Raw genomic sequence first — 9,304 nt, forward strand, 5'->3', positions numbered from 1 at the left:
CTTCTTCTTCTTCTTCTTCTTCTTCTTCTTCTTCTTCTTCTTCTTCTTCTTCTTCTTCTTCTTCTTCTTCTTCTTCTTCTTCTTCTTCTTCTTCTTCTTCTTCTTCTTCTTCTTCTTCTTCTTCTTCTTCTTCTTCTTCTTCTTCTTCTTCTTCTTCTTCTTCCTCTTCCTCTTCCTCTTCCTCTTCCTCTTCTTCTTCCTCTTCTTCCTCCTCCTCCTCCTTCACAAAGCCCACTCCCTTCTAGCACTCATGTTGTTACCTAGTTGAGTCATGAAACGTCTGCAAGAAAACAACCAAACTCAGAGTGCACCAAGGACCCACAGTCCTCCTTCTCCTCCTCCTCCTCCCCTCCTTCTCTTCTCCTCCACAAGTCCACTACTTTCCAGTACTGATGATGTTACCTAATTTAGTATTGAAACATCTGCAAGAAAGCCACCAAGCTCAGAGACCACCAAGGACCCTACATTCCTCCTCTTCCTCCTCCTCCTCCTCCTCCTCCTCTGCCTCTTTCCTCCCTTCTGCTCTCTTCCACAAAGTCCACTTTCTTCTAGCTCTGATAATGTTACCTAGCTGGGTCGTGAAACATCTGCAAGAAAGCCACCAAGTTCAGAGAGCTCCAAGGGCCCCACCTTCCTCTATTGTTGCCAACAGATAAATGATCACATCCTGAAGGTATTACGCTCCGTGAAATGAGCTGAACTTCAAGCAGGATTTATCATTTTTTTTTGAATTGCAGGATTTCCCAGACAGCAAGTACAACACTCATCCTTGAACAATTCCACAGTCATCGGTTCTTCTGAAGCAGATCGTCCTATCTCCAGCAAAACGCCTTTCTTGGGTGATCATCTCACACGATTGTTAGCTGCCCAAACAAGTAAATTTCAGATCCAGGTAAGTTTTTATTTTACTTCTAATAATGGAGAATATGTGCAGCCCAGAATTGAACTGTGGGGTCCTTGATGCTCTCTGAGCTTCATTGTTTTCTTGTAGACATTTCATTACCCAGCTGGGTAACATCATCAGTGCCAGAAAAGGAGGGGAGTGTTTGTTGTGTGTGTTTTGACATTAAGTAGATTAAATTAATCTACTGGATTCTGGGTTGCAGTCGTTTTTAGCCTTGTGCACACTCGTTCTTGCCCTTCGTTTAATCATCATTTAATCTTGCCCCACATCTTGGAACTGAGATAGGAGGACAACCGTTCTACCTGTCTGATTAATAAGATGTGATTGATTCATTCCTCTCCTTTTTTTTTTAGATGGAATTCTTGGAGGACTTAATTCAAACCGATAGGCTGGAAGCCATGGACCAGCTGAAGGTACGCCAATTTTGCTCCTCCCGTTAAGTGACCAAAGATAGTCCTTGACTTACAACAGCTTGTTTAGTGACCACTGAAAGTGACAAGAGCCCTGGAAAAAGGGACTTAGGACCGTTTTTCGCACTTACGACCCTTTCAGCATCCGCAGAGTCACGTGATCCAAATTCAGACGCTTGGCAACTGATTCATCTTTGTGACGGCCGCAGCATCCTGGGGTCAGAATGATCAGCAAAGTCCACGGGGACGCCAGGTTCACTTCACAACCCTGACACTAACTTAACAACTGCACTCAACAATTCACTCAGCAATTGTGGCGAGAAAAGTCACAACCTGTGGCAAAACTCGCTTAACCAATGTCTCGCTTACAAAACAGAAAGTTTGGGCCCAGCCTTGTTTCTGCATAAAATATTTTAGCAAGGGTTGGACTGCAAGACCTCCAAGGTCCTTTCCAACACTGTTGTTGTTGTTGTTGTTGTTAAGTCCTGATTTTTCCAGTCCAGTACTGAGACCCATGACCCCTGCCACCGTCATAAATACGAGTCGGTTGCCAAACGTCTGGATTTTGATCGTGGGGATGTCGCAACAGCTCTAAGTGTAAAAAACGGTCCTAAGTCTTCTTTTTTTTGTAACTTCAGTCGCTAAATGAACCGCTGTAAGTCGAGGCGTACCTGCGCTTATTCCTCTTCCAATTTTGCTATCCTGGTAGGGGTTTGCAAGACTGAAGGAAGCCCAAGAAGCCTTGGAACAAGCTTATCTGCAGGCTCGGAATAAGTACCAGCAGTTGAATCCGAACGGAGCGATGGAGTCCTTAGGAGAATTTGATCCCAGCCGGTACGTAGACATCCCCACCCAGCGAAAACAGACCTTCAAAAATCCACCTGGGTTTCCTCGTCATCCCATTCAGGTCTCCAGAACTGACTCAGTGGGTCAGAAACAGTGGTCCTTTTTTTGCCTAGGGTGCAGTTGGGTTTTAATAGCAACAGCCCTTAGACTTATATACCACTTCACGGTGCTTTACAGCCCTCTCTAAGCGGTTTACAGAGTCGGCATCTTGCCCCCCCCCAAACAATCTGGAGTCCTTGTTTTACCGACCTTGGAAGGATGGAAGGCTGAGTCAACCTTGAGCCGGTCAAGATCGAACTGCTGGCAGTCGGCAGAGTTAACCTGCAATGCTGCATTCTAAGCACTGTGACACCATGGCAGAGATAGATAGATAGATAGATAGATAGATAGATAGATAGATAGATAGATAGATAGATAGATAGATAGATAGATAGATAGATAGATAGATAGATAGATAGATAGATAGATAGATAGATAGATAGATAGAGATTGAAACATTTTATGAAAATGAAAAGTGCAAAAAGAATTTCATTGGAGGTTTATTTTGATAGAACAGGACATAGACGGATAGATAGATGGATAGACAGATAGTAGATAGATAGATAGACAGATAGTAGATAGATAGATAGACAGATAGTAGATAGGTAGGTAGGTAGGTAGGTAGGTAGATAGATAGATAGATAGATAGATAGATAGATAGATAGATAGATAGATGATAGATAGATAGATAGATAGATAGATAGATAGAGATAGATAGATAGATAGATAGATAGATAGATAGATAGATAGATAGATAGATAGATAGATAGATAGATAGATAGATAGATAGATAGATAGATAGATAGATAGATAGATAGATAGATAGATAGATAGATAGCATGTCAGGAACCGGTCCCCACAAATAAGAGAAGCCCCATCTGCGGGATACAGGCAGCATACAAAACCATGCTCCCTGCAGTCCATGGAAAAACCACAGAACCAGTCCCTGGTCCCCCAAAGGTTTGGGGGCCACTGAACTAAAGGACTTCTGGCGATGGCGTAATGTTTTTCAGAGCAGTGGAAGGTAACATTTTCCATCTGGGCCTGCGTTTGGAAGGCTTGAAAGAGAGAATGGAGCAGCCTGCGTGGAACCAACGGATCGGACCAGAGAGTTCTCCACGGAGGGCCCCATCACATCCCGGCTTCCCAGTCCAGCTTTCCGAGGAACAATTGGGAACCCCGACACCTTCCGTCCACGCCCCAGTCCCAGCTGTCTGCATACCGTATCCTGAGGTGAAATTATGATTATTTAGAAGGTTTTTCTGAGGGAGTGAGGGAAGTAGCATGTCCAGGGAAGGTTCCATGTAGACCCACTTGAGTTTTCCCATCCGCTCTGCAGGCCTCCACCCCCAAGAAAAACGTCACTCAAGTCCAGCTGGAGGGGGACTTGAGTTCCATCAGTGATGGGGCTGGTGAAGAAGAAGAAGATGAAGAAGAAGATGGGGATTTCCTGGAGCTCCCCCAACCTTGCAAGCGCCAAGAGGAAGAGGAGGACCTGGATCATCTTCTGGACCAGTAAGACTGTCCTTCAACTTCATACCCACCCATGAAAAAAAGGAAGGTGAAAAAGATTGGGGATGAGAAAGAATCCATGATGGATTCCTCTAAGCTTCATGCACTTTCAGCCCTGGGTTCATTCATTCAGACTTGGCACCATCAGATGTTCCCACCTGATCTTGAGGTCATCAAAGTTTCATGGAAGGATGAAAGAGAAGAGTTTCCATTCTCCTGGGTACTGTTAAGGGTAAATCAGATGGGAGAAGCTGAAATCAGCGTAGGGAAAACCTGATTTGATTCTCCAAATAAGCTAAGCTTAATTCTCCATTTTTCCATTCCAAGGTGCAGCAGCTTCAGATCTTTGCCAGAGGTTCTGAGTCACAAACACAATGCAGAAGAACTGGGCTGTGAAGCCACCGCAGCTGCTGGGACAAAGAGTGGCTCCCCACAGAAGTCCTCTGCGGCTAATAAAACTCCCCCTGCCCCCAAGTAAGTCCATGAGAAAGCAACTCGAGCTAATTCATTTCCTTGGAAGACCTAAGATGCCACCTCCAACCTTAACGTGACTGGGGAAAGCTTCTTTTTTGGACTTCCTATTGCTCTGAAGTTCATAAGAAGCAGAATGACAGAATAGAATAACAGAGTTGGAAGGGACCTTGGAGGTCTTCTAGTCCAGCCCCTGCTCAAACAGGAGATCCTATACCATTTCAGACAAATGGTTGTCCAATCTCTTCCTGAAAAACTTCCAGTGATGGAGCACCTGCAACTTCTGGAGGCAAGTCGTTCCACTGGTTAATTGTTCTAACTGTCAGGAAGTTTCTCCTTAGTTCTAGGTTGCTTCCATCTTTGATTAGTTTCCATCCATTGCTTCTTGTCCTGCCTTCAGGTGCTTTGGAGAATAGCTTGACTCCCTCTTCTTTGTGATAGCCCCTTAGATGTTGGAAGACTGCTATCATGTCACCCCTAGTCCTTCTTGTCACCTTCTCTTCTTCGTGGCAGGCCCTTAGACATTGGAAGACTGCTATCATGCCATCCCTAGTCCTTCTTTTCACCCCCTCTTCTTTGTGGCAGCCCCCTTAGATATTGGAAGACCGCTATCATGTCACCCCTAGTCCTTCTTTTCACCCCCTCTTCTTTGTGGCAGCCCCCTTAGATATTGGAAGACCGCTATCATGTCACCCCTAGTCCTTCTTTTCATTAAACTAGACCTACCCAATTCCTGCAACCGTTCTTCCTATATTCAAGTTCTAGTTCCCAGTTTAAGCCATGCACGTAAATATATGAGAAAACTGAAGAAACACACCGTACACAGAGGAAAGCGCAAACATTTATATTTTAGCATGTGTGGGACATAAAGTCGAAAGAAAAAAAAACCCAGATTGATGGACCCTCCTTGAACAGCGGGATCTAACCTCCGATGGGACTAACCAAAACCGAAGCTTTAGACTCTGGTGGACGGCCATGCTTTCAACTTGAAAAATTAACATTCGAATCCTGGCCTCGCATATTTGGCCACGTTATTTTTTTTGCAAAAGCAGCAGCTCCTCTTTTTTTGTTGTTGTTGTTTTGTTTTCTTTCTGGTGCTTTGGGCATTCCAGGATGTGACTAAAATTAGAAACAGGGCTTGTTGGCTTTTTGAGCTGCCTCCTCTGAAGCTGAGGAACAAAGAACGTCTTTGCTTTTTCTTGTTTTCTTTCCAAGACTGGGTCAGCAGCAGCTTTAGCCATTCTCTCTCTCTCTCTCTCTCTCTCTCTCTCTCTCTCTCTCTCTCTCTCTCTCTCTCTCTCTCTCTCTCTCTCTCTCTCCTATATATGCAGAAGGAGAGGGAGAATGGACAGGAATTTGAAAGGAAGGAAGTCAAAGGTCAGCAGGGAAAACTTAAGAGGCGGGAGCAATAGCTGAGAACCAACGTCCTTCTTCTTTTTTTTTTAATCCGTGGGATTTGGTTGGAAGAGTGTGTGTTTGGAGGCAATCGTGCCCCACTTTTCAAGTTTTCAGCTCTGCGCGTAAAACTTGGCACTGCCTCCAGGCTGCCACAAAGATTTCTCTGTGGTTTTAACACTTCAGCACCACTCCTGATTTCCTACACAGGAGGTAAGGACAGATGGAGGTTCTGAGTGAGGGGGAAGGGTTGGTTTCTAGGAAAAGAGGTAAGGAGGATTTCAATCCGAATAGAGCTGGAAGGGGCCTTGGAGGTCTTCTAGTCCAACCCCCTGCTTGAGCAGGAGACCCTCTATCATTTCATACAGGCTGTTCTTGAAAACCTCCAGTGATGGAGCACCCACAGCTTCTGGAGGCAAACAGTTCCCTTCAGTTAATTGTTAATTCCCTTCTGTTAACTGTCAGATAATTTCTGTTTAGTTCTAGGTTGCTTCTCTCCTTGATAGGTTTTCATCTGCTGCTTCTTGTCCTGCCTTCAGGTGCTCTGGAGAGTAGTCTGAACCCCTCTTCTTTGTGGCAGCCCCTCAGATATTGGAAGACTGCTATCATGTCTTCTTCTCACCGGACTAGCCATACCCAATTCCTGCGACTGTTCTTCATATGTTTTGGTCTCCAGGCCCTTGTGAATTAGGTCTAAGTTGCACATAACCACTTAGCTAGGAGATTTTTGCTTCCCAAGGCACACACAGGTTGTAGGAGGATTTGTCTACATTTTACAAACGTACATTTGGAGTTTGTGTTGGTTTCTGGATACTAAGGGTCCTCGCCTGAGCAGGGGGTTGGACTAGAAGACCTCCAAGGTCCCTTCCGAATCTGCCATTCTGTTATTCTTCAGCTTGCTTGTCAGATTGTCAGTTGCAACCTTGATTAGCTTCTTGGAAACATCCGCATGTCCCTTACATATAGGGACTTGTTCACACACTTTGCTTTTTGTGACAGGGAACCTCACGAGAAGAACTCCAGAAAGGTCCACCAGCCAAGCCGCCAGAGCAGACGTTTGTCTTCCGTCCAAGCCGAAGCAGGTCTCCGTGAACCTGCAGAGATCAACAGTCCCACCGTTGCTGTCCCCAAGACGTTCTCCAGAAGGCAGCAGGCAGAGTTTTCACCTCAAAGCAGCATGGCGAGTGTGAGGGGTAGCCTAGCATCGGAACGTGCAGCTCCACATTTACCCCGGAAGACGAACACGACGTTGTGTGAGGTAAGTTTTGAGTTGGTGATGGTAGACATGGGGGGTGGGGGGGAGAGAGAGAATCCCATTGGCTTCCTTGGGAAGATGAAGGAAGGAAATATAATCTCAAATATCTCCAGAACAGAATTTTGGAGACCAGGATAGAAAGAAAACTTTTGTTTCCTCACCTCTGGGGTCTTTCAGGTATTGGAGATAGTTAGAAACCTCACCAGGTAAGTCTACTGGACGTGGTTGAGTCCATTTTGGATGGAGCTACGGCTGTTTCCTAAAGAACGTGCCTTTCACCCAGGTCTTTAACGTTCATGGAAGGAAGGTACATCCAAATGAAGGAGATACTTCTGTGACCAAGCCTGGTGGCCTTCAGGAGAAGTTTAGAGAGATGTCTAGATTTAGATTTAGATTTAGATTTTATTAAATTTATACCCCGCCCTTCTCCCGGAGGACTCAGGGCGGCTTACAGCCAGTTTAAAACAATAGTACAGTACAATACAAAATTTAAAAAAGATTAAAAATAACTATTCAAATTTGGCCGCTTCTACTAAAAATTTAATTTAAAACCCCTTTAAAATACCCCTAGGCCAGTCCTGCCTGCTGAAATAACCAGGTCTTAAGGGCGCGGCGGAAGGAGGGGAGATCCGGGATCATTTGGCCAGTAGCTCCACCAGTCACTCTCTGCCCTTCGTTGCAGGATCTGCGCATTGTGTCTCCAGAGACAGACAGCGGTTTTGTGGGATCAGAAACCAGCAGGGCATCGCCTTTGGCACAGTTGCCCAAGCGCCAGTTGGCAAAGACGAGGTACAGCATGTTACCTATTGCCCTTCTCCTTTATGTACCTCTTTTCCAGTCCTACAACACTCTCTCTTCCTTCCTGTTCGTTCTTGTTCTGCAGCCTTCTTCCCTTCTATTTTTTTAGTTTCACTCACTTTTTCTACGCCCCTTTTTCTCTTTCCTTCCAGCCTGCTAATTCTGCCCTCCGCGGAGGTGAGTTTAGGCGGTCCACAGTTCGGAAAGGAAGCACGTGTAGCGGGACAGAAAACAAATTTAATGCGCTTTACCGATTTTACCTACCTGGGTTTTTTGGTTCCAGGTCCTACAGCATCCCGAGAGCATCATCTACGATTGATGGGCCTCCCTGTTCACCATCCTCAAATAAAGCACCAGGTGTAGTGAAGCAGTTGGGAGCCAACCAATCACCTGGGCAAGTGAAGCCCGAGGCTGGAAGAAGCAGACACACCTTGGTGAAAAGAACCCCCCTCCAGAAGACCTCTCCTTGCAGGTGGACAAATGAGATGGAGCCCGAAGACCATGAGAACTGTGAGTTGAACTCCAGATGTGGATGGGGTACCACCTCCATCATGCCCAGCTACCCAGTGTTCGCCTGCTTGCTTAGGAAGCTTTGACTCAACTATGGAGGCCACCATCTCAATGTTTCTGAACGGTATCAAGCTGTCATCTATAAGTATACACCACAACTCACAAGTCCCAGATACTGGAGATCAGATCTTAAGGCGTAGGATCAACACTGTTCAAAAATATATCCCAGGTCACCAAGACCATGTTAATGAAGTGGTTGATGAAAAAATGCTTAGTGAAAAGAAGGGGTGACATGATAGCAGTGTTCCAATATTTGAGGGGCTGCCACAATTTATCGAAAGGGCTGCTACAAAGAAGAGGGGGGAGGTCAATCTATTTCCCAAAGCACCTGAAGGCAGGACAAGAAGCAACGGATGGAAACTCTTCAAGGAGAGAAGCAACCTAGAACTAAGGAGAAGTGAGAACAATTAATCAGTGGGACAACTTGCCTCCAGAAGTTGTGGGTGCTTCAACACTGGAGGTTTTGAAGAAGAGACTGGACAGCCACTTGTCTCAAATGGTATAGGGTCTCCTGCCTGAGCAGGGGTTTGGACTAGAAGACCTCCAAGGTCCCTTCCAGCTCTATTCTGATTGATTGATTAATAATAATAATAATAATAATAATAATAATAATAATAATAATAATAATAATAATAATAATAATAATAATAACAACAACGTTGGAAGGGACCTTGGAGGTCATCTAGTCCAACCCCCTGCTCAGGCAGGAACCCTATACCATTTCAGACAAATGGCTGTCCAGTCTCTTCTTAAAAACTTCCAGTGTTGGAGCATTCACCACTTCTGGAGGCAGGTTGTTCCACTGGTTAATTGTTCTAACTGTCAGGTAGTTTCTCCTTAGTTCTAGGTTGCTTCTCTCCTTGATTAGTTTCCACCCGTTGCTTCTTGATTGATTGATTGAAATGGTCTAGGGTTTCCTGCTTGAGCAGGGGGTTGGGCTAGAAGACCTCCAAAGTCCCTCCCCACTTTATTATTCTGTTAAAAATAGTGTGTTAGTCCCCCCCCCATAAGTTTAATTTTTCTGTGATTGGGATTGGAACTAAATTGGAAAGTGGAAAGAAAATACAAGGGATAAATCGAGATAGCCTCCTCCTTTTTTTAAGC

At 45.1% G+C, this 9,304-nt stretch overlaps 1 protein-coding gene across 1 annotated transcript in view; it reads left to right on the forward strand.

Moving 5' to 3' along the window:
• The window catches only part of AKNA (AT-hook transcription factor), a 31,668-nt gene that overhangs the window by 7,100 nt on the left and 15,264 nt on the right, over positions 1–9,304 (forward strand). Inside the window, exons 5-12 of the mRNA XM_029285540.1 lie at positions 738–892; positions 1,258–1,317; positions 2,024–2,221; positions 3,539–3,714; positions 4,039–4,185; positions 6,577–6,835; positions 7,515–7,621; positions 7,740–7,807. Coding sequence (XP_029141373.1) covers positions 738–892; positions 1,258–1,317; positions 2,024–2,221; positions 3,539–3,714; positions 4,039–4,185; positions 6,577–6,835; positions 7,515–7,621; positions 7,740–7,807 — 1,170 coding nt within the window. The remainder of the gene's footprint in view (positions 1–737; positions 893–1,257; positions 1,318–2,023; positions 2,222–3,538; positions 3,715–4,038; positions 4,186–6,576; positions 6,836–7,514; positions 7,622–7,739; positions 7,808–9,304) is intronic.

This window comes from Protobothrops mucrosquamatus, unplaced genomic scaffold, assembly GCF_001527695.2.
Source record: "Protobothrops mucrosquamatus isolate PMUCROS unplaced genomic scaffold, P.Mucros_1.0 scaffold1836, whole genome shotgun sequence".
In the NCBI taxonomy this organism is placed as follows: domain Eukaryota; kingdom Metazoa; phylum Chordata; class Lepidosauria; order Squamata; family Viperidae; genus Protobothrops; species Protobothrops mucrosquamatus.